The sequence below is a fragment of the Leptonotus elevatus genome, chromosome 12 (genome assembly GCF_054856555.1).
Source record: "Leptonotus elevatus isolate MCC_2025b chromosome 12, RoL_Lele_1.0, whole genome shotgun sequence".
NCBI lineage: Eukaryota > Metazoa > Chordata > Actinopteri > Syngnathiformes > Syngnathidae > Leptonotus > Leptonotus elevatus.
In genome coordinates this window covers 5,199,745-5,225,385 of record NC_141250.1, presented here as the reverse complement: position 1 = coordinate 5,225,385, position 25,641 = coordinate 5,199,745, and the positions used below count along the sequence as shown (strand labels likewise).

The 25,641-nt window shown below is 39.0% G+C and overlaps 1 protein-coding gene across 4 annotated transcripts in view; it reads left to right on the top strand.

Annotated features, from left to right (window-relative positions):
• The first annotated feature begins 2,208 nt into the window (after positions 1–2,208).
• The window catches only part of dgkg (diacylglycerol kinase, gamma), a 100,312-nt gene continuing 76,879 nt past the window's right edge, over positions 2,209–25,641 (top strand). For all 4 annotated transcript variants that reach the window (XM_086091391.1, XM_086091389.1, XM_086091390.1 and 1 more), the window contains exons 1-3: positions 2,209–2,414; positions 11,809–12,191; positions 14,522–14,598. In XM_086091391.1, coding sequence (XP_085947517.1) covers positions 12,125–12,191; positions 14,522–14,598 — 144 coding nt within the window. In that variant the 5' untranslated portion in view covers positions 2,209–2,414; positions 11,809–12,124. The remainder of the gene's footprint in view (positions 2,415–11,808; positions 12,192–14,521; positions 14,599–25,641) is intronic.

Below are 25,641 nucleotides of genomic sequence, written 5' to 3'. Positions count from 1 at the left end.
ACACGCTGAGCAGTGTGTGTGTGAGAGAGAGAAAGGGCGGCGGTGGGGGTATGGGGTCAACAGAAAACAAGATGGCTCTTGTTGCATTTTTTTTCCCTTTTGGTTAAATTGCTTTTAAATTGTTCATCCATAATAACTACACGCTAAAAATGGATTAAAAAACAAAACAAAAAAACTACCAATCTAATAGAGGGGTAGGGTCAACAGAAAACAAGATGGCTGTTTTGTATTTTTTTTTTCTTTTGGTTAAATTGCTTTAAAATTGTTTATCCATAATAACTACAATCTAAACATGGATTGGTTAAAAAAAAAAAAAACTACCAATGTAGTAGGTTAAGCTCATATTGGCTTGATTAACCATTAGATTGGTCAGGCAATGACCATTCAGGGCTATATTTATTGTATCAATTTATTGAATTCTAAATGAATTTATTCATCATTATGATTACAATATATAATATAGTGTTTAAAAATGGAAATGTGTGTCTAGATAGATAACTAAGTGTGACCAGCTCTGTGTCTGCCCTGAGACCTAACTAAGCTAACTCAACCTCATGCTAACGCTAACGATCAGCACCTGGGACAACAAAGACTTCAGTTCAATTGTATGATACGGTTCATTATTAGGCATAGTTGGTTTGTAGTCTGTATCTGTTTATGTTTATCTAAAAATAAATAAACAAATAACGGTCTGTTAGTATAACTAACTCTAACCCCCAACCCTTGTTTTATGATGACACTTACCATCTGTCTAGGGACAGCAGTTAAAAATAGCCCTCTGGCTAACTCTAGCTAGCATATTTACAGAAATTATTATTAATATGTACTGCATGTCCCTGATTGCGAATCCACCAAAGTCAACACAGAGCTGTCAACCTTTTGAAATACACTTCCAGAACAATTTGTCTGAATTTCTATATTTTTAACCTTTTGTTAAAGACATTATCGTGGGACCCCATTTCTGCAGTATATCTTGCGGTATACATATGTATATTTCTCTCTCACACTAAATTATTTCTACCCAATATTCCACTAAAACGTTGTGTCTCTGCCACTATTCCTCGCCGCCGATATGAATATAGCATGCAGTGATCAGGGTTAGCCCCAAGACGTTAGCTTTGAGCTACCGGCTTTTTAAAATATCTGTAATATTCATGTTACGGCCGGAATACAGCAGCGTTCAGTGATTTTCATAACAAAGCAGACAATCCGAAAGGTTGGCAGCGCTGTTGACCCACCAACTGGACTCCAACCCCACCCTAGGCTAAACCTAACCAATCCCAAACAAGAGGGTTTTGGATAGCATTACTGGTTATTCAGATCCACATTTCAACCAAAATGTAACCCTAACCCAAATAGTAGCCCTATCCAACCGTATACACTAGCAGTTCACTACCACGGTGCAGCGGTTCAAATAAACAAGCCGGGATTTTACACTAATTCCATTTGTGAGTAAATGAAAACAAGGTCATTATTTTTTTTATTTGGGACTTTTGTTAGGTTGTGTTCTTTGAATTTTTATTGCGTAAAAATAAAATGCATGCCTAATTGGCTCAATAAAGGTTGGAAAATTTTAATCCACTAATTACCACCCCAATCCCAAAATTGAAAAAACTAAACCAACGTTTGTTGGTGTAACCCAGTGCTTCTTTGACATTTGTTTTTATTTTACTGCATTTTAATTGCCATTTTTATTACCATTTAAAATTTTAATTGCCGTGCTGATATATTTATCATCCCGTAATCACATAATTTATCTTTCAATTTACTTCACAAGTATTCCACATGCATTCAGCTTTCAGCATTCACACGCAATTTATCCAGAAATTGCACTTTGTCAAGTTATATAAAATAGGTCTACCATCTTATTATAATTTTTGCTAAAAACAACAAGTAATAAAATACTACATGTGCAAAACAAATTAACCCGATCGAATGATATTTGACATTACAGCATGTGACCTTGGAAACACATCGCACGTTTTGTTCAAATCATGTGACGGAGACCATTATAACAGAAAAGGATGGCTTGAAATGATTATCCTCAGTTAAAAAAAATCATTGGGGAACACTGGCACACACACAAAAAAAGAAGTTGCTCACAAGCAAACAAGCCAATGAGGCGCTAAACGTGAAAGGAAACAGAAAGAGGGAAGAGAGCGAGAAGCACACGACAGTGAGCGAGAAAGAGAGAGGGGCAGGGCTTCACAGAGAGAAGGGGGGAAAAAAAGTGTTCTTGCATTCACAGTGGAGAAGGATGAGGTGAGGGTGAGGGATGTTTCTGTTTCTGCTACCGCGTGGACACAACTCTGCAGGCTCGGAAGCACAGGACCGCCTCCGCGCACGCTTGTGGTGCTGCTGATTTGGGATGTTAAACGGGGATTCTTCCTGTTAACGGCAAAGGAAGAAATCAGGTAGGAAGGACTTTTGGTTGACATTCATGCCGTGTTGTCTTCCTATCGACATCTCACAACCATCAAGTCCACTTTGCGTTTGTGCTTTAAGACAGGTGTGTTCAACCGTTGGCAGGTGGGTCATACATTGTCATTTGCATTTGACATCATTTGCATGCACACCTGTAAAACACATAAATAAGACAGGAACTATTTTGCAGTGCAAAGGCCCAAATATATATTTGACCCACAAATTAATGTCAGCATCGTGGAGTAATGTTTGCATAGCGCCAAAGCCTCACAGTAGAGTGGTGCTGGATTCGAATCTGACCATAGGTGTAAATATGCTGGGAATGCTTGTTTGTTTATGTGTGCCTTGCAATTGGCTTGTGAGCACTCCAGGCTGGACACTTCCTCTCACACAATTAAAACAACAATAATAATGACATACATTTGCCTGCATGAATTTGGTGTTCACTCCCACTCAGTGACGGTGTGAATGTGAGAGTGAATGATTGTCTCGAGTGTCTCCTGTAGTCTGCCTTTCATCCCAAATCAGCTGGGATAGGCTCCAGTTTACATCGACATTGCTCGGGATAAGTGCCATAGAAGATGGATGAATGATATTGAACAACAAAGTACCAACATGATATGATGCCTGAGATGGAATTCAGCGGGACTTTAAAGCACTCAGATGTTCTATATTTTGTATATTTCATTCTATTTAGAAGCCCACACGAATGCCAAAGTAGTTTAAAAATAATTGCTCTTTAAATTTCATCTCATATAGTAGTTATTGATTTACTCCTGAGTTTGTCTGGTTGAGTGGCGCTCCAGCATGAGGCAGCTGACAGCATATGCTTAACGACATATTGTGCAGCTGGATGAGATGTTTATTGATTGCTAAGCATCCACTTGGGCGTGTTATAAACATGATGCTGTGGTGGCCTTCTACCATTGCAGTCCATAAAAGCTTTTATCATTTTCAAAAGCCGCAATAGAATATTATTGTTGTTATTATAATCAGGCAATAAGATAATAGTAATAAGATATGTCATGTATATGCTTGTGTTAAAACGTACGCAAACTAACAAAAAGGGAACAAAGTCAACTAAAAGGAATGTCAAATGTCACAGTTGACAGAATTTTATAAATTTCTCTCAGTTATGTTCATCCATTCATTCAGTCCCCAAACAGTTCATCCTCACTAGGGTGGTGGCCGTGCGGGAGGCAGTGTACACCTCAAAGTGGTTGCCAGCCAATCACAGCAGCTCAAATTGCTCATTCAATATGCTGCTTGCTTAGGAACAAAGTCAGAAAGACAAATGTGATGAAATTACCTACAAAAACACCAACAAAAATTACATAGCAATGATGAAACAATAAGATCTAGATTAGATCTAGATGCACTTTAACAAATTGACTGTAGAATTTACAAGAAACTTACAAGTATTTACTGTATATAAATTTGTTACTTACTGCATTTACTATTTTATAAAGAAAACAGCAGTTCACTGTAATCTAATTTACAACTGCTTCTTGTATTCTAATTTATAGGAATTCCTGTAGCTAAATAATACAGTATGTCGTTGTAAAATCCATCCATCCATTTTCTTAATAGCTTATTCCTCAGAAGGGTTGTAGGGGTGCTGGAGCCTATCCCAGCTGGCTTTGGGCAGTAGGTGGGCTACACCTTGAACTAGTTGCCAGCCATGCATGTCTTTGGAATGTGGGAGGAAACCAGAGCATCCAGAGAAAAACCCTGCAGGCACGGGGAGAACATGCAAACCCCACCCAGGAAGGCCGAAGCCTGGACTCGATCTGACGTCCTCAGCGCTGTGAGGCGGATGTGCTAACCAGTCATCCATAATGCTGCCCTTGTTGTAAAAACCTTCCTCGTTCTGCAGCCGAGTGCATAAATCATGTTAGCTGTAATGTTGCCTGTTGATTGGAGAAATGCCCTGGCACTAAAATATTACTCAGCATTCATTCTTTCATTCGCTGAATTCTTGTCTGTGCTCCGGTGACAATACAGGGTCTGCTATTTGCTTCTTTTCATCTAGAAAGTTCTATACAAGCCAAAATCCGACAATCTTTACAGTATTTTCATGTAATCCACATATATACATGCCAAAACATAGTTGCTGTAAAATGTATAGTATTTGACCGCTAATTATACAGCAATGCACTTTTTTTGTTTTAGCCATAATGTATTGCGTTATACAGTTAAGTATTGTAAAAACAGATGCTAAAATTCAGAAAAACAAATTGACTTAGTAAAAGAATGACAAAACCTGAAAACACCAAATTCATATATATATATATATATATATATATATATGTGTGTGTGTATATATATGTATATGTATGTATATGTATGTGTATATATATATATATATATATATATATATATATATGTATATGTATATATATATGTATATATGTGTGTATATATATATATATATGATTAATGTAAAACCGTTTTTACATACATAAAAATACATTTAGAAACAAATGGCAAATCTAGTGGAAAGTTCTCAGCTAAAAGGAAGTGAAGGCTGTACCCATTGACGGTCTTGAGCTCGTAAATGTAATTTTATACAAAATTGTATAAAATGTGTTCTCCCACTTAAAAATGATGACAGAGGTCTGTCATTTTCATCATAGGTACACATCATTTGTGAGGCATAGAATGTCCACAAAAAATTCTAGAAATCACATTGTAGGATTAAAAAACATTTTTTTTGCAAATGATAGTGGAAAATAAGTATTTGGTCAATAACAAAAGTTCAACTCAATGCTTTGATATAACCTTTGTTGGCAACCACAGAGGTCAAATGTTTACTGCAAGTCTTCAGCAGATTTGCACTCATATCGGCCCATTCCAGCAGTGATGTTTCGGGGATATTGCCGGACAAGACAGAGTTTCTTTGGGGTTGAGGTCTGGAGAGTGGCTGGCCAGGACTTTGCAATGCTTCTTATGGAGTCACTCAGTTTTTTTTTGTTTTTTTGTTTTTTGTTTTGTTTTTGTTTTTCCACAGTCACTCTGTTGTGGTTGGAATCATTGTCATGCTGGAAGACGCAGTCACGTTTTATCTTCAACACTCTCACTAATAGAAATAGGTTTTGGCTCAAAATGTCACAAAACTAGCCATTTCTTGTTTTTAGGTGACCAAATATTTATTTCCATTTCCAATATTATATATATTTAAAAAAAAATCATAATAAAATAAATACATTTAAAAAATATTTATGTTGACAAGTTTATTTGACTTTTTCATAGTTGTGGGGACCTGTTATTAAATAGAATACAACACAAAAACTCAATAATAACTGATATTGATCAGTATGAAATGAAATTGTAAATCCGTGAATCGTGAAATGTATCGTGATACACTTTAGTGACCCGCTTATACGACGTCCAAATTTGGCAAACATGGCGAAAACATATTTTCTATGAGTGCCTTGTGTTTGACACTGAGGAAAAAAGAAGAAGAAGAAAAAGCTTCCGCGTAGTAATCACATTTTCACAAAAGACCAACAGCTTCCTCTTGTGGGCGTGTCCACAATGACAGCGCCAAGACTGCTGCCACTATCGGGTCTGCTGAACTTCCTGTCAAGAGGTTCGACCCTGGAATCGCTAGGACGGGGGTGTCAGACGCATCCTGCGCTGTCAAAAAACAACAACATTATTGTCCAACTTCCTGCGTGAGTGTATGTCAGCTCGCCATTATCGCTGTAAACATCTCCTCCTGTATTAGCTGCTGCTCTCTGGGTGCCTTGCAGCAAGTCAATTGACATTTTACGTGACAAAGGCCGCCTGTGTGGGCAGACGAAGTGAAGTGCAGGCACAGGCACGAGTAAGCTTTACAAAGTCACATGCGAGCGAATGGCATGGAGAAAAAAATGAAGTAAATGCTTTTGCAGTTACTTTATTTCTTACCAAAAAGCAAGGGGGAAAACATAGTCAGGACATCTATTTGTTCATTGCCTAAATCAGTGATTCTCAGCTGGTGGGTCGGGTCGGGCCCAAAAGTGGGTCGCAGACAGCTAGTAAAAACAAAACAAAAATGCATGTATTTCTATTTAGATTAGACAGTCGTGAGACATGCCAAGTTCCCACATAGAACATAAAGTATGGGGTAAGCATCAGCAAACGGTACTCACTTGTGCTCTAGCTACTCTGACAACAAATACAGTGCAGCTCAGCTTTTGGCTAGCAGTTGAGAATCACTGGTCTAAATGGCCTTCCACATTTACAAAAACATAATTTTGGTTTGTGGTAGACTGTAATTTGTCTTTAAGTGTCCCTGTGGTGCTCAGAAAGAGAAATATACAGTATTTGGTTCTTCAAAAAAGATGAGATGCAACAGACGAGGTGCTGTACGCACATGTAAGTAATCTCCCGCCGTATGCAAGCCGGAAGCCTGTTTGTCAGGTCAGGTTATTCCTAGGTGAGTCAGCCAATTACATTTTTGAATTGTAATTAATCTCATGACTTCAATAGTTAACTCACGATTAATCACAAATGTTATGTCTGTTCTAAATGTACAATATTTCTTTCCCTGAGTTTTCATACTTTTGTTAACATAAAAGTGGAAAAAAGTGTTAAACTGATATAATATGGCTGCATCTTTTAGTCATTGATACAGTAATTTCATAACAATTCATTAAATTGAGTTAAAATGAAAAAGATGTACTGTACTGTAAGAAACAAGTGTGATATTGATTTGTCTCGAGATAATTTTTCTGCCACTAGATGGCATAATTGCATTTGTAAGACATTGGTGATTTTCCTTTTCGCCATCTAATCTTTAACATAATGTAACTTGTGAAATTCTGCACAAATGTTAAAATACAACTTGACCCCAGTCTCCGCAAATATATGCATTATTATTACATTTATTACTGATAAATTTGTGTGACGTGTCTGCTGCTTTGCGACTGGAATTACCATAGTACAGGCTTTCCAAGTAAATGGTGGTCATTAATCACGCGTTAAAACCTCCCAATGAGTGCCGTTAAAGGAACTTGAAATGAACGCACTCATTTTGACACCACTAGTTATATCCTTTTTAAATAAATAATACATAAATAAATAAATAAATATTGAAGTCTATAGTACCCATAGGATCTGGCGTATCACTCAATAGTAAGTAATGGGTGACGTCCATTAAAATTAACCGGCGGAATTGCCAAATACAAGACTAGACACAAAAATTGGAACACTAGATATGAATAAATTTTTACAACCTTGCTCCGTTTCCCCATCAATAACTTAAAATGGGGTGCCGGAGGTACACATTAAGTTTATGGATACAAAGTTCTCTAGGTTCATCAAAGACTAAAATTGCCTTCTGTTAACAAATAAATTATAGGTTTGCTCAAATTGTTTACTTTGATATTTACAAATATACTACGTTAAACTTGTGGAAGGCAAAAAAACGGAAAACGGTAACGTTAGCTGAAATTGTCTTTAATTTTTATGAAAACACATGCGTTCATCAAAGACTGAAGCACTTTTTACACTGCCCTGCAGTGTGAAAGGTTCGCAAAACAGAACGAAAAAAGATGGCACCCCATTGGCCTGCGTGCCCATATTTGGAAGTGCTGACGTAGCACAGACAAAACAGACATTTTCACCTACAGACTTTTGGCTCCTGGCATTTTTTGTTTTTTTTTCCTGTGAGAGACAGTCCAAATGGCTCTTTTGGAGTATTTAAGGTTGCCGACCCCTGCAGTAAATGTATATTTATATTGGCAGTGAGATTGTTTCTTTAACCAATCAGAGTCAAATTTATCGACATTTATTTACATCAGGCTCCCAACAATGTCAGCATTTTTCTGTCCTCTGATTGGTCAGCGCTGGTTACTGTGTAGTACTGCAAACTTGTTTTTCTTCCTCTGTCATATGACAGTGTGCAAGATGAAATTATGGTTGTATATGTCATGGTTGGCAAGTGTGTCTCGTGTTGTCTGGTGGATTTCAGTCAGTCTGTTAGGAAAATGACAACAATCGTTTCACTGTTTGAACTTGGTGACAAAAATCACAAGCAGGGCTGACTTTCATTGTCCCCTTGGACTGATCTAGCACGGAGTGTTTATATGTGAATTCCCCGTTGCTTGCTGGGAAGATCAAGCATGTGGTTGGGTGGAGGATTTTTGTTGCGCATCATTCCATTGTTTGCGCCGAGCTGTCTTGATGTCTTAGTCAGAGACATTCTCAGTGATGGATGAGAAAGGCTTGTGTAATTTTAGTCATGTTTTCCAGAGCCACCCTGATAAATGATTTTCAATAGTTTAACCCCACCCAAACACTTTAAACCAGGGCTCTCGATTATTATTTTTTTACTAGGAGCAAAGTGACAGTCGCTGGGGAACAATAGTCAGCGGTACAGAAAACTACAACCACATCCAAGATATTGTTAAATTCGTACCTCCCTGATAGCGTCAGTCATAAGTGGGCTTTGTTCTCATGAAGGGATTTTGTGTTGGATGTCATCAGATCATGCAGGTGTACCTAATTTTGAGACTGCTAATAGGAGGGCAGTGCATGAAAGCAGAAGCAGATAGCAATCTCGGACAGTAAGTCAAGTGTCCTTCATGTTTCCGTCGTGGTGTTTCTCTTTGCGCTGCAGTGACGTCATGGTTGCCCAGCAACCCGCTCAGCAAAACAGAATCCCTCTCTGCACCAGAGGGGGGAGGCCCTCTGTAAACTCACGCACACACTATAACACATGGGGATCTTCCTTTTGTCCCTTTACACAACAACGCATGCATGTCCATGAGCGCACATGCTTCACTTTGAGGAACACATAGCATCTTGCTTCTGTGTGTTCTTTTCCACTCTTAACCGGAATGATTGTATTGTTTGTTGCTGACGACATGTTGACATGATGTAATGCATGTGTTCCCTGTGGGGAAAAATATTATACTTTAACGGCTGAATGTGGCTATTAGAAAGAACAAAGAAATCCTGTTTAGAGAGTGAGGCAACACCTGCTGAATGCTGCACATCCAATTTATTTAATCTTCATAGAACAAAAACAAACCCAACCCATCCATTTTCTATACTGTAAGGGTGTGGCAAAAAAATTGATTCTCATAAGAATCGCAATTCTCTTTTAGTATGATTCAGAATCGATTTTAAATGTCCCAAAATCAATTTTATTTAAATTATTTTATACTGTTTTGCCCTTGTTTGTGTGTGCCTTTATTGGGAGCACTGTTCTTGTTGTACACGATTTGGCCACTTAGGGCAGTGTGTTTCCGCTGGTTCTGATACACTCTTAACTTCTATGTGTAGCCACATAGAAGAAAAAAAGTCATGATCAAGTGATTCCAATAAAAGTGTTGTTTTTTTTGCAGTGTAGGATGTTAAGATGCTTCTCTGTATACATTCCTGAAGCGTTTTGTATGAATAGTCATTCTTTGCGTGATAAAAGTGCCATGAGTAGTGTGCTAATTAGCATTAGCGAGTCAGACTGGAGTAGATCATGAAAATTCTTTACATATCTATAAATTGAAGCAGAAATCATTGTCAATCAAATAATTTTTTATCTAAAATCGTTCTGAACTGATAATCGATTCTGAATCGGATCGCAGACCCAAAAATCTGAATCGAATCAAATCATGAGACAGTCAAAGATTCCCAGGGCTACTGTTTATCATGTTGAGGGTTGCAAGGAGCTGGAGCCCCATCCCAGCTGACTTCAGGCAAAAGGTAGACTGCACTGCACCCTGAACTGGTCATCAGTCAATCGTAAAGAGGCACAACCATTTACACTCACATTCCCACCGTCACTGACGGAACCCGCACTACTTGCATGTCAAGCCATGTCAAGAACTGCTACATAGTTCCATGATCACAGAATCTAAAGGAGTATTATTAAATATTATTCATCTTTGGCGTGGTCCTCAAATGAGCACCAGTTGTTGTTTGGTGCTCATTTGTCCCACCAACCTCATAGATTACTTAGAGCAGAGGTCCTCAAGAGCCCCTATTCAGCCTGTTTTCCATGTCTCCCTCCTCCAACACAGCTGAATCAGCTCATCAGCAAGCTTTGTAGAAGCCTGATAACGGTCCTAATCATGAATCAGGTGTGTTGGTGGCGAGAAACATAAAAAAACTGTTGGATGGGGGCTCTTGAGGACCGGACTTGGGCACCCCTGACTCAGAGACTTATGACACATCTGGGCAAGGTTTATCGTTAATATGTGTAGATATGTCATTTTAATATAACTGAACAACATTTTTCTTTTCGGTTTTTATTTTTAATTTCCTAATTATGACAACATATCAGGGCTATACACATGGCATCTTATTGAAACAATACAATTTGCTGTTCTATAAAAATACATTAAATTCATATTTAACACTTTCATGAAAAATGTAATTGCCCACCTCTGACTTGTTGTATGGGAGCCTGCGATCTGCTAGCTAGCTTAGCACTCTTCTCTAGGGCAGCAGTCCAGTGCCCAATCTTTTTTTGCACCACAGGCCGCTTTGATGGACCATGAGGGTCAACTTCGAAATAAAAGCGTAACAAGCAAGATTTTACATGGATATCAATGCCTTACTTAGCTTTTATTTTGAAGTTGGATCTCGGAAGCGTTCGTTGCGGTGGCGGCTCACATGACTTTGAATTGTGGCTGTATAGCCTGTCTAGCGTAGTGGTGACAGACTTTTTGAACTGGAACGTAACATTCAATTTGCAGTGATCATGTCATGCGCATCAGCGCACTTATGTGCACTCCTGTTCGTTACCATACATGTGTAAAAACATCAATAAACACCATCCGTCAACTATATTTGTGCTTTTCCTTATCTATCTATCTATCTATCTATCTATCTATCTATCTATCTATCTATCTATCTATCTATCTATCTATCTATCTATCTATCTATCTATCTATCTATCTATCTATCTATCTATCTATCTATCTATCTATCTATCTATCTATCTATCTATCTATATCTATCTATCTATCTATCTATCTATCTATCTATCTATCTATAGTTTAATCATTGATGAATGAATTGTAAAATATAAAATTATTATATTAAAGTATACATTTGTGGGATTTTTTTTTATATATATATATATATATATTGCTAATACAATCTATTAGTAAAAATAAGTGCTTCCTCTTTCATAAAGTTACATTAAGGATTATTACCATTGGCAGGGAACTGATGTGTTTGTTAGTGAGCTGAAACTCAAAACTAGCATGTGACATTCACCCATAGCGACCATTAGTGCACAGTTTTGAAATACACTATTCATTTAACTCTATTTTTACTGTGGTGGTTGGTTCACAACTACTCTGCCTCATAGAGCTGTTTTAAATCAGTATTAACGGTTGCTGTAGCCTGTGTTAATAAAAGTGTATAATGTCGTGTGTTTGTGTGCAGGTGTGAACATGGAGGCCTTTTCTGCTGAGTCATGAGGACGACATCGCTAAAATGACAATCAGACAGGTTACATCTGGCCTGATCCCATCCTGACACATCCTCCTCCTCATCACATCCCCTGGTGGACATTTTATACTTCATATTTTGGATTATTAAAGCTCTTTAGAAGATTCAGGGACTATAATTCTTCTCCTGGACGAGATGACAAACCTCCTAGCCTCAATCTTTATCCTCAATCTGACCTAACTATCCTGTCTATTTCTGGTGGAAATTGCACCTTTCCGGACGTCTCCCAACCTCGGCAAATTAAGGCATTATGGGAGACGGGAGCTGGGTTTGCCTGAGCCCGGCTGAGTTCAATCAACTGCAACAGTACAGTGAGTGTAAGTACATACACACAGTAACACACTGCTTTCTACGCCTGTGTGTGTGTTTGTTTTGGGGTGCTTTTATAAAATAAATATGGGGTTATGCCAAACAAGTAGCCTACATACTAGGAAAACTATAGTGGTTTGACCCAAACTAGGCTAAATGCTGCTTGTTGTTAACAGAAACGTGTACATTAAGTCACTGCAGACTAAATTTTGGTCAATGTTAACATTCTTATTTAGTTAGGTTGAAGCAGTACAGATACAGTACAGAGTGGAAAGATTTTAAAACGCGGCCCGTAGGTCTACGTTCCAATGTGGACACCATATGCGGGATACTCCTCTAGTGATGACGTAGTGGTCGCAGCTCGATGACGACACACTGTCGTAGTTTGATGACGTATGCTCCAATTCTCTTGTGACTGCATGCCAACCGCCTCTCTGTCAACAGTGATGGATGCCTGTGTTGTCGTCATTTTGCGCAACCTGCTTACCTTTTACAGCATAATTTTTTGCGTGCTGTTGTTGTACTTGAATCACCCGCCAATGTCACTTCTCCTGTGTTTGTCACACTGATCTGTGTTATACTATTGGATAGCCGATACACGTCCGTGCAAGCCATTGAAGCAACACTGCGGCCATCTTACTCCTCCCATCTCACGAGCAGACTACTGTATAAACGATATGTATATGTGAAACGTTTCTTGGGAGGAGTAATATGGCGGCCTAGTGGCTTCAAAAGTCTTGGCCTATCAAATTCAGATCAGTAGTTCGTCTTCTTCGTTGATTCTTCTTCTACGCTTTCCATTAACTCCCTGTGGCTGCGCTACAGCGCCACTCTAGACTTGGCATATACATTACAGCCGTTAAACGTCCTCAGCGTCTTCTTTTGGATCTCTTTAAACGTTTATGTGTGTACAAGATTCTTTTGAGGAACGAAGCCGGCTTTGCTTCCATGTGAACAGGGCCTTACAGGGCCTGTGTTTACAGTATGCTCCCGGTGGCCACGGCGCTCCCGTTTCCCTGAAACACAGCGTGGTGGGGGATTTTGCCTATTTTTTCCCTCCGTATTTCCAAATTTTCTCACGGCATGCCAAGGTATGAGTGCGGGCCGACGTGGGAGCTCAAAGGCGCACTATGGTTTGGTTGGTGGTTTACCACAGATGCCGATACATTGAAAAGTTTGTGGAATACTGGGGAACTCATAAGTTTCCTGTCGTTTCCTGTCCCACTATGGACCATATAAGTTTTGATAAATCCTATTACACATACACAATTTTACTGCAGTTGCATTTACACCGTCTGACTGCGGCAAACTGATCTCTCATCTGCACCGTGATTGTCATGGCAAAGGTTTTGGCACTTGAAAAATCTGTCCGGGCATTTACGGTAATCGTCACATTTAATCATCATGTCTTTTGTTCCGTTGTCTCACGACCATCCCGTTTTGTCCATGGTGGCCTGAAACAGAGCTGCTGTACTGCATGGGAAGATATTACAAGGCATGCCTTCATCCTCTGTGATGTGGCTTGTATTGCCGTTCATGATCTGGCTGTGCCATCATTAGCCATTAGCACATATAATGTAACAGAAAGACGAAAGCAAATGGTACAAAATGAATGGGGACACTATCTTCTGTGCAAAAAGCTGATCTAGACAATATTGATGTCATTCTAGTTGCAGCTGTTGGGAATAACGTCATACAATTTCACGGAACAAATATTCTAATATAATACTATTCGGCTAAATTGTTGGGGCTGGGTATGTTTATGTTTAGTGATGCATTGACAATTGTCATTCAGCATCATAGTGATAAAATGTTACATTCCTAAATCATAATGTAATGGGATCTCTTATCGTAGCTGTGTGGGTGGAGGGCTATGGCTAAATGAACCAGCTGTGGCGTTGCGCAAGGTGCTTTTCAATGCCTTTAAGATAAGGACATCTGCTTGTTTTACACACTCTGGCACTGCTTTTGCTAGTAGAAGCAAGCAGCCGGCCACCGAGCAAGACTGAAGAGGAGACAGCCAAACGGCAGCAGCACCGCGTTGGCGAGTTCCAGCCAACTGGTTGTCATTCGAACAAAGCAGACGTAGAATATGGGACGGGATGGGGGCTGGCACACTGGACGAGACAGATCGGTCCCATAAATAAGACATTTATACCATGGCAAGAAATATGCCGTATAAGAACTGTATGACTTTATTCTTGATCCTTGGGGTATTTTGATGAAAGAATGTCAAAGTTCTCTGGCACTGAGGATTCTTATGATTCTTTATGCCAATATGTACTCTGATGGAGTGTGCTCATCATGCCTTGAACTAAAAGGTTATTTTTCCTTACAGACTCCACAAAGAAGTTAAAAGATGTTCTGGAGGAGTTCCATGGCGAAGGAGTGCTCTCCAAATACAACCCTGAGCAGGTTTGTGCACATCACCGTCATCTTCATTCTCTGTGTCAGTGATTTGCGGTTACAGGTGACATCGGTGTGTTCCCAGTTGTTAATAGGTCGTAGCTGTGGATTTCATCGACCTTTTTCTTAAATATTAATTAATATAATTGTGGTGGCTTCAGTGCTTTTTGATGTGGCTATATAAGGTAACTGAAATGCACGAACACTAGGTGAATGGAAAACTCTAAACTGGAGTCTGCAGTGTAGACTCTTTGATGCTTATGAAAACACGTACGTTAGGTCAGTCGAAGGCATAAAATTGTCTTTATCGCTGTGAAAAATGTGCATCATAAGTTGATTAAAGACAACAAATTTACTAAATGTTTTGAGTTATTTACAAACATACATTTGAAGAGAACAAATAAAGACTAAAATGCCTTTAATGTAAAAAAAAAAAGACCTTCATTGTTGACAAAAATACAAGTTCTTTCATCAAAAACATCCAGGCTCGATTCATTCATTGTTTCTTATAATATCTTAAATGGATGGTTGGATGGGAAAAAACATATTTTAGCTTAACGGACAAAAAAAACCCTTCTATTTCTTTGATGTTTTTGAAAACAACCACTCGATTTGTTGAAGAGTGAAGAACCCTTTTGGTTTTACTGAAGACTGAATTGTCTTTCATGTTTACAAAAACATATATGTTAGCTTTAACGGCAGCTAAATTCTCATCAGAGTTGACAGAAACCCTACCACAGGGTAGAATGCAAACTCTTACATGTTAATAAAAAAAAAACCACACACATTAGTTTAGTCGAAGTTGCTAAATTTTCTTTGATGTTTACGAAAACAAACGCACGTTTGTGAATTATACACAGTAATACAAAAAAAATCAGTAGTGTCCCTCTTTTATAAATTATAGTGCTTGTAATGAGGAAAAGGAAAGAAATCTCTCAAGTTGCAAGTTGCTTTAAAAGTTAGCTAGCACTGGCTCGGCTTTAACACTTTTAACACTATCAAGCCATACCTTTGCTAACGTTGTGAAATAAATAACAAAAAGATAAAGACTGAAGAAATACAATGTGTTGCTTCAGATAGATAGATTTTTGTTGTTGTTGCTTTTTAGCCTGAAACAAGACAACAATTTCACTACGAATCTATTTTGTCACTGACAACATCAAACAATTCTCTTACATAAGGCCACGGCAAGGGAATATCTTTCTTTTCTGAATCCTTTGTCATCGTTGTTAGAAAAGTAAAAGTGAAATTGTTATTAATGATTTGGGTTTTGGTTGATTTGGGCTTTGTTGAGTTTTGTGTTCTTGTATTCTCTGACATGGTCTGTTTTGTTATGTTTCCCTTGTGTCTCACTTTGTCTCATTAAGTGTGAACTCGTCCACCTGTGTCAACCCACCCCTTTGTGTTAGCCAATCAGCACCCTCAGCCACATGTGTCTTGTCCACGTGTCTTATCTCATTAGTGAGTGTGTTCTTGTTTTTCATTCTGTCGGTCCGTTGTCGTTGCTCCATGTCCTGCTTTTTGTATGTCACATCTCTCGTTTAGGTTAGCACTTTTGGGATTTTGGACTATGATGTTTTTGTTTATGCCTGTCTGTGCCAAGTTCACCACTTTGTATAGGTTTAATAAAAAATAAAAAATAAAGCCTCTTTATACTTTATCCCTGCCTCGCTTTCCTACACTTGGGTCCACCTTCCCTCACACAAACATAACAAACAAAAAAATGTCAGTGCAAGTACAGATACTTGAAAACCTATTTAAGTAGAGTAATAAAGTATTTTGATGCTTCCCATCACCCACCTATGTTTCATTGACAACTGAATTGTCTTTCAGAGTTAAAAAATTGTACATTAGGTTTATTGAACTCAACAGTGCGGTTCGCTTTTCTTGTTGCTGTTACGATTATCTTTCTTTTTTTGATCTTTTCTCTCTTCCGTCTTTTGTTACCTTGATGAGTAACACAAGCGCTCTCTTTGACTCTGTGTGGGCCAGACAGACTTAACGTCCACGTAGGCTCACCTGGCGCCACAATGGCTGACTTTGGCCTCGCTCTATGTCATCCATCAATTTGCGAGTGTGTGCCTGCATGAGTCATCGGGGCGGTGTAGCAGCCACAGTGGTTGCCTTTAAGCGAAATGGCGAAAAAGGAGCCGCGGTATATCTCGTTCCAAAAAGTGTTGGGGTTTTTTGCATCCTAGCTCCCTCTACGAGACTGATGAGTGGGTAAAGCAGACGGTGTTCATACACCCACATTATTTCCTATGTGATCTATCAGCCTGATGCTTGCGTTACAAATATAGCATCAAAGCGAGCTCACCACCTGTTGTACTGTCATAGTGACATATTAGATACAGTAAGATAAGATACTGTACTGTGGACACTTGGCTCCATCTTCATCTTGGTAATAGAAGAAATCACTTCCGGTGGTCAGTGTTGCCAACTCCCCAATAAGGAAAGCAGCTTTCGGCTGTCCTTAAAGTCGTCAAGTGACGTGATCGCCTAATTTATATAATTTGCATGTAATTGTAATGGACGCTGTAGGAGAGAGGAATAATGTCGTGGGAGAAGCAAAGTGAGTAAAAGACACCCTAAAGAATACCAGAAAAAAAGTCGCTAGATTTATCGCTAGTCGCTTTTGACAAAAAGTTTGCAGAGGTTTTTGAAAGTCACCAGATTGAGCAAGAAAGTCATCAAGTTGGCAACACTCCTTGTACTTTTTTGAAATAATGACAAAAATGATAAATGGTGAATGGTCAATGGAGTGCAACTACATAGCACTTTATCTACACCATTAGGTACCCAAAGCACTTTGCAAAGCCTCACATTCTGTTACGTTTGGGGGGGTGAGGACCTAAATGCAGGATTCAGGGAGCCGAGGCAAAAGGCATTTATTTTCAAAAGAACAACCAAAAGGCAAACAAGGAATGTGGAAAAACTTCTAAATTAACAAAAGACTAAAACGTAGATGCAAAGTAACAAACGAACGAAACACACGGGCAAGGACAGGACGACTGACATTGACTGTGACACAAACGAATGATCCAACAAAGAATGCCGGGAAGGAGGGAACTAAATAGGAGCAAACTAACGAGACAATGCCAAACACCTGGGCATGACACAAGGGGCAGAGGGTGCTGATTGGAAGACACAAAGGGAACGGTATGACGAGCACATTGAGAACAAAGAAACACAACAATGAAAACCAAACAAAACAAAACACAGATCATGACAAAAGACAAAGCAACAAAACTAACCAAACCCAAACCATAACCGTACCTTTTAATGGACGGATCCCAGACGACCCAACAGAGTCCAAAACAAAAGAGTCCAAAACCGAGGCGGGCAGAAGGGGGGCACGGAGGCGGGAACACGGCTCACCCACCAGGGCCAGTCAGGAGGATGTCCCTGACGGCAGACAAGGGGAGGCCGGCGGCGTCGTTCAGGAGTGCGTCCCGGACGGCAGACGAGAGGCGCCTAGCGGCGCCGGTCAGGAGGGCAGGACGTGCGCCGCCAAACCAGAAGCAGAAGACAGCCGCAGGACGTGCGCCGCCGGACCAGAAGCAGAAAGCGGCCGAAGGGATTGCTCCGCTGAAAGGGAAGCAGAAGGCGGCCGCAGGGCTTGCGTAGCCGCAACCGGAACGTGGGCTTGAGGCTGCAGCAGCTGAGGAGCAGGCGCTTGAACATGGAGCTGCAGTGGCACAGGCGAGGAGGCCAGGGGTGGCAGCGACTTGAGGCCGTGAGCCGGGGCACATCAGCCTGCCACCATTGGGGTTAGTGAACACAGGAGACACAAGGGACCGAGGATACAGGAACTAAAGACTCAAGACTAGAAGAAACAGGACGCGGTGAGGGCGAGGGAGAACGAGGTAAAGAGGACATTGGAGAACAAAATGACTTGGGGTGACAAGATTGCAAGGAACGAGGTGAGGAAAATGGTGTGGAATGAAGTGGTGTGGGGACAGGTTTGAGAAACGTGACTTGGCTACAGACGTACTATCTACTGAAAGAGATACGGTGTTTTGTGACTTGGAAGACGTGGGGTTGCGTGGCTTGGAAAAGGGAGCTGACGTTTGTGAAGAGGATTTGTGACCTTTACTTGGGCGCGCCCGCCGGCCACCACGCGAAGGTCCCAGATAGATAGCCAAACGGGTGCCCAAGTAAAGGTCACGTTGACCTGACGGTGTGGGGATGGGTTCCTTAAAAGAAAAACGGGTCAAGAATTGAGAAGGACTAGAAAAACCAGGGAAATCAAAATCTAAATCTAAATCATTAGCGTCAGAGATGAGATTAACCAAAACTGAAAAGACGTCACAGATGTGTACTTTCAAGTAAGTGTCCTTTTCGCGGAACAAAACTTGCACCACTCGAATCCCAATTCGGATTCACCACCGGTTTGTGATCAGCTCTTACTAATGGGTTTCTGTCTCCTAAATTCTGCGTCGCAAAAAGTTTTGAAAAGGCTTTGATTTGCGCGCCGTGGTTGATGGATAACTATCTTTATTGCCATATGATCAAATGATCCACTCAGTGAGCATACATACATATCATTTAGACAGGCAGCGCCTCCTTTGTCCTTCATTTTGAATGTCTCAGACGAGTTCTATCAGATATATTGCGCCCTCCTCAAATGAACGATGCAAATGTGTCATGGTCGTCCTTGGCAGCGATGCCACATGTCGATCACGTAGCAGCAGCAAGGTGTTGCTGACAGGAAGTGTGGACATTTTTTGAATTATATCACCACAAAGTTGTTCAGGGCTATAGCAAGCATACACATAAACGTTTTATTGGTTTCTCACTTTTTTTTTCAATTGTTGTGATTTATAACTACTGAACTTCATATTTACTTTTAAGACATTGAGCTGAAGTACAAGTGCAAGAACATTGATGATTTTAATCAATATACAATATATCAACATTGAATGATCAAGGCCACCGCATACAATACTTACAAGAAGTTAGGGTTTTTGGACTTTGAAATTTCTGCTTGAACCTAAAATGCACTACAGTACATATAAAACTGAATTCATTTTTTTACTCCACAGATTAAAAACTAGTGTCAACTTTGAAAAGGCCAACCAAGTAATGGCTATATTTTTTTTTTCACAGATTAAAAGATTGTCTGCATTTACATTGTTTTATCCTGTGAGGGGAAAAAATGCAGACCTTTCTTTCTCTCACTTTCATATGCAAAGAGCAATGTTATGGTTGAGAGTAGACTAAGGACTGTCAGGTGTGGGGTGTGATTGAGGACCCAAGGCAAGGGAAGCAGGGTAAGGAGGCAGAGGTGAAGTAACGAAAAAAAGGAGTTCAATTAAACAAAACAAAAGCAAACTCCAAAAGGCAAGCCTTGCGAGACGTGGGTGGCAGGGGTGGATTTAAGAAATTTGGGGCATGGGGCCCTTTTGAATGAGAAGACAGATACATGTATTTTAAATAGGAATGTTCAATAACGCTTTTTTTTCAGACAGATACCGATACTTAACTGTTGAGCAGTCACAGATACTGATACCAGATACCGATACCACTAGTACATTAAAATTCCCTCCCCAAAAAAGACAAGACAAGATCATTTTAAAGGCAGACCTCTAAATCCCAATATAGTAGTTTGTCCTTACAATTGCATGACATAATTTTGTAACTCTCCCAGCGCATCCCTGTCTCATTCTAAAACAAACACGCACAACACAGTATAAGGCTTCTTATTCAGTGGTATTGTCAAGTGCTAATGTAGAAATTTGAGGATTTTGCCTGCGCCGCTGTATCTCTGAGGCAAATACTGCACTCTCTACTCCACTATTGTACAGTGCTCAGCATAAATGAGTACACCCCCTTTGAAAAATAACACTTTGAACAATATGTCAATGAACACAAAAACAATTTCCAAAATGATGACAAGACTAAATGTATATAACATTTATTTAACTTATAACATGAAAGTAAAATTAATAATATGGATTAGAGAACAACATTTTCAGTTTTACTCAAATGAGGGTGTTGCAAAAATTAGTACACCCCACAGAACGTCTCTGGAGCAAAGCTCAAAAAGCCCAAATTTTAGACTACAAGCGTCTACAGGTGAGTCTCATTATTCATTACACAGGCGTCAAGCAGACAGTTGATTATAAATGGGTGTTACTGAAAGAAAACACTTTCCCACTTGTTGTTGTATTCATTTAGATATTGTTTAAAACTTTACTTTTCAAAGGGGGGGTGTACTCTTTTGCGCTGAGCACTGTACATTATGTTGCTGGTTACATATTTCAAACCCTTCCTGCTCAGTGAAAACCCCTAAAATGATTATTTAATACTTAAAGTGAAAGAATATTATTTTGCGGGGTGACTTCTTAAGACAAAACTTTAAAAAAGAAATGACTCTGGGCCAGTTTGGAAAATGCATCATGACAAGCCTAAAAACAGGCTGGCTGCAACTCACAGGAGAAATAAGTGATGCTACAAATATATGAACATTGTTTAAACGGTCCAACAGCACATGAATTCATTTAAAACTAGCTTAAATATGTCACATAGCCAGGGTAGTGACGTACATATCCCGGCTTGTTCTAAAAATAGCAACCGTCATGCGGCTGCAACAATAACAGGCCCTCCCAAGTTCAATGAGATGAAGAAATACTTATCAATACAGGGGAAATGTCACCAGCTGAACAGTTACTCACTACTTTTGCGTCCCCAACAGGCGTCGATCTTGTTGTTGCTGCCGCAGGCTGTAAGTCGCCATAGACGCAGTGAAAATATTTGTCATTTTTGGTAACTTGCCAATCAACTTTTTGCTTTCCTCCTCATTCTTTTCAGCCCCACTGGGATAACTTTGTTTAAATTTTTACATTCTCCTTTCTTAGTTTGGCTCACTGCCGTCACTTCTCTTTCTTATGGCATCCATTACAATTACAGTATAGGCCGATTGCCAGTTGTGTAAATTAGGTGATGACAGAGAGCAAATAGTTAGTTTCCTTACTGGCAACACTGCTCTACTGTTTGATTGTAATATTTTACAAATGGGGGAACAACGGGGGGGGGGGGGGTAGTGCAACAATGGTTCAACGCAGACAAAGGGGAGACAAGATACACACACACACACACACACACACACACACACACACACACACCCACACACACACACACACACACACCTGGGCAGGACACAAGTGGCAGAGGGTGCTGATTGGTTTACACATGAGGAAGGACAGGCAAGCCGGTTGAGATGACAATGCTTGACGAGACTCGGGAAGCACACAAGGACAATATGACAAGAACACAGATCATGAACGACACTTAAAGAAACATGAAGACAAAATCAAACAAAAACAAAACTTAACACGTCATGACAGAAGCAAACAAAACTAACTAACTCAAACCCAACCCAACCCAAATCATGACAAGGACTACTCTTTTTTTTTCCTCTTTTTTTTTAACTCATTCACTCTCAGCCATTTTTACAGAAGCAACCCCCTTTGCTCCCACTTGTTTTACTGGATTTTGAGTGATTTTGCAAGGTCCACAGAATATTGGATACATGGAACCTACCAAAAGAAAGATTTGAGTCTCTTCTTTCATCAGGAAAAAGTATGTTTCTATCTGGTTCCGTTTTGCAGCAATTAGCATTATAATATAGCTAAGTTTCATCATGATTTACAAATCTATTTAGAAATGTGAGTAACGAGCTTCTTTTCAACATGGCCCCTGGTTGATTGTTTGTGCAATAACTACCATTTCTTCAACTGTTGTTTGCAGTTGAGAGGCTTCATCAAAGCTAATATAATTTAAATATGTCTTTGGGACACTTAAAACATTGGAATATAGAACACATTTATAAATTTTTTGGAGCAAATTAGTTAATTGAATCTTGGTTTATAATTTTCAATTAAAATAAATTATTTTTCAACTTTTGATGTTCAAGTGGAGGTGTGGAGGATGACTGGTTAGCATGTGTACCATAACTTTCAGAGATTTTGGGTAGGGGTGTGAACTGCCTAGTACCTGGCGATTCAATTCGTATCACGATTGGATTCTATACCGATTATTCCCGATACAAATCTATAAATTGATTGCGGGGTTTTTTAACTCAAAATTTTTAAATACTAATCAGTAAACTTGCACATGTACACTGTAAGATTTGTATGAAAATGTATTTATTTATCTGAAAATTCAGGTTGCAGTCTGTTTCATGTTTGAACAGCACTGAAATAAAAATATTAAGGCTTAATGTTCCATTAATATAACATTCTTCTATGCTTAATGTGTAAATCCTAACCCTAAGTAAGACGTTTTGTTGAATATTCCCATAAAAAAATTTATGTTTAAAAATCGATTTGGCCGCATATTGAATCAATTTGAGAGTTGCGCGCTGTAATTTTGCGATATGTTGCCGAATCGATTTTTTCTAACATCCCTACAAAGTAGTAAAGAAAAGCACTTTTTTTTTGTTTGGAACCAACCATTTGAAACAATCGATTTTCTTAATAAAAATAAAAAAATTCTAATAAAGTTTAAAACAAAATCAGGTTACCCTAAATGAATTGTTAACATCACATAAAGCTCACATATTAAATTTTCTTAAGTTTATCCCATGTTTTATTTTTTCAGTGTGCAAATGTTATAGAACCTTTTAGATTCATTATGATGGATGAATATGCCTAACTTTTTGTGGAATTATGTATTTTCTCATTTTCAGAATGCCTTGATTGAACCATGTGTTATGTATCCAAGTAAGACTATTTGAATGGAAACAGGCACAACATAGTCATGATAGCTCAGGTCAAAATGTAAATTGGCTCCTTACTTGTCAGGCACAATTGTCAACTAATCATCTTCAAACATTTGGCCACTTTACCATAGATCAGAGAGAAGTCACCACTTACAAGCCAGTGGAAAAAAGACTGCTTTGCAACTAAGGATGAGGGAAAACCATGGGATTATCATAAATAAATAAAAAGAAGCAAAAAAACAACACAAGTCCCAAAAAAGTTAAAAAGACCATTTCCACAACTATATTCTTTACATGAAAATTAAAAAATCACTGCAGATTCTTTCGTTTTCACTGTAGCAACGGTCTCTGCGTGTGTGGTGTGCGCTTATCGCACGATGCACAGCAAATTAAAGTCTGTTGGTGGGTTTGACCAAAAAAGGAAAGAAGAGTGGCGGTGGTGGTCTCTTTGGGAGCTGGCGGGGTTAAACCAACAGCGGCAAGTTGGGAGGATGTTTCCTGGGTGACGGGGTCTGAACATATTGCACAACCGTATGTTTCCATTCCTAATCTTAAGGTGCACAACCTGATCCACTTTACCTTTTTTGGTGTGCAGCGGATGGCCCCTTTGATGTTTTGATGGACATAGCAGTGAATAATTTTTCGTTCAAATGTAGGGCACCCGTGTGTTTTCCTTCTCTCAGAGCTTATTAAACACTGCAGTGGCCTTATGAGGTTAATTTGTTGCGTGACCAAGCTCGCAACTCAATTTACTATATTACATTTGTGTTCCCTATTGAAATTAATTGTCATTGATCCGTTCCAGCGCCCTCAAAAATTCTGTTATATGAGCAAAGAACTTTGTATTGTAAAATATAAATTCTGTATTCTCCCCTCCATCGTGGGGGGTTGCGTTCTAGCCAATAAGTAAAATCGACGATATAGAAGCGCTTTATTTAAATATACCCTAAGGCAACTTTTTATAGCATTCATGGCAATTACATTTCTTTTAAGGTCTTTAAACACACTTTAAAAATAACACAAACACAGTTAAATACCAATAATACAATATACTGAGAGGGAGCAAGAGCATTGGATAATACAAAAATATTGTACAAACGGTGTCACAGTATACCGAATAAATTTCTCAAACTAATAAACTTCTCATCTAACAATATGCATCACCAATCATGCCTACAAATTTTAATAAATAAATAAATTAAAAAGTGTTTTAAAATGAATCAGCAGCCAGCACTTTGAATAGGCGTAAAATGCAGGTTGACATAGTAATAACAATAATAATAATAAGAAGAAGAATTTTCAACAAAAACTACTTCGTGTTTCATTCTTCTTCTTTCAAATTTACTTCATTTCAAACATATTAAGTGCTGCAAACTAGGGGCGGACAGTAGAAACACACTCAATATAAATGACTGACCAAAATAGTTATTAATTATACCAACAACAAAAAATCTGAGAAATTATGGGACCATGAACCTTGAACCTGTGATGGAGTGGAGGGTTAAGGGTTAAAAACATGTTAAAAATTGACAACATATTATACACTCTAAAAAGAGAATTGTTGAAAAACCTTATTTAGCATTACAAATTGAATTGTACATGAAACTTTCATTCTGTCAAGTTGGTATTATACGTATTTAGTTCAGTGTTACCCTGACTAAAGTGTGCGCCGAGATCCCCCCCCCCCCCCCCCCCCCCCTGAGTTTTCCAAGTTAGTCAATATTGTGAGTTAATTCATCACGAGCCAAAATTTGTGGTTTGAGCACACTTCGGATTCGTAGCCGCTAGATGCTGGCATAAAACACCACAACATCCACCCAACATGGCCGCCCCCCGAGGTGGATGACAACGGCTGGATTTTGCTGCATTACTCATATACCTCAAATGTAATGTTAATCAGGATGTCATGTTTAGACTAATGAGGTCACATATAAAATATTAATGTCACGAAATGTTTAAGGTTGACTTCCACTTTAAATCTGTATATGTAGCGTTTGATCACTCTACCAGCCACAGTTCTGAACTGATGTGTTTCAAACATTCATGAATTATTTTGTATTTCTATATCAACATGACAATCCATGTGAATTGAGTTTAAATGGTATCTAGGATAACTATAGGGTCAAGTCAGCATACTGCTTGCCACTTGTGGACCAGCGTTCAAATTGTAAATGAAAGACACCCGATGTGTTGAAATACTATTTTACTTTTTGTCTACCAGCCTTTGGGAATTCTTCTGGTTTGGTAATTTATGGTTGTGAACATCTCTATCCAGATTCTGACATTTTTAATCATTTTTATATGAAATATGTATTGAGTGGACAAGC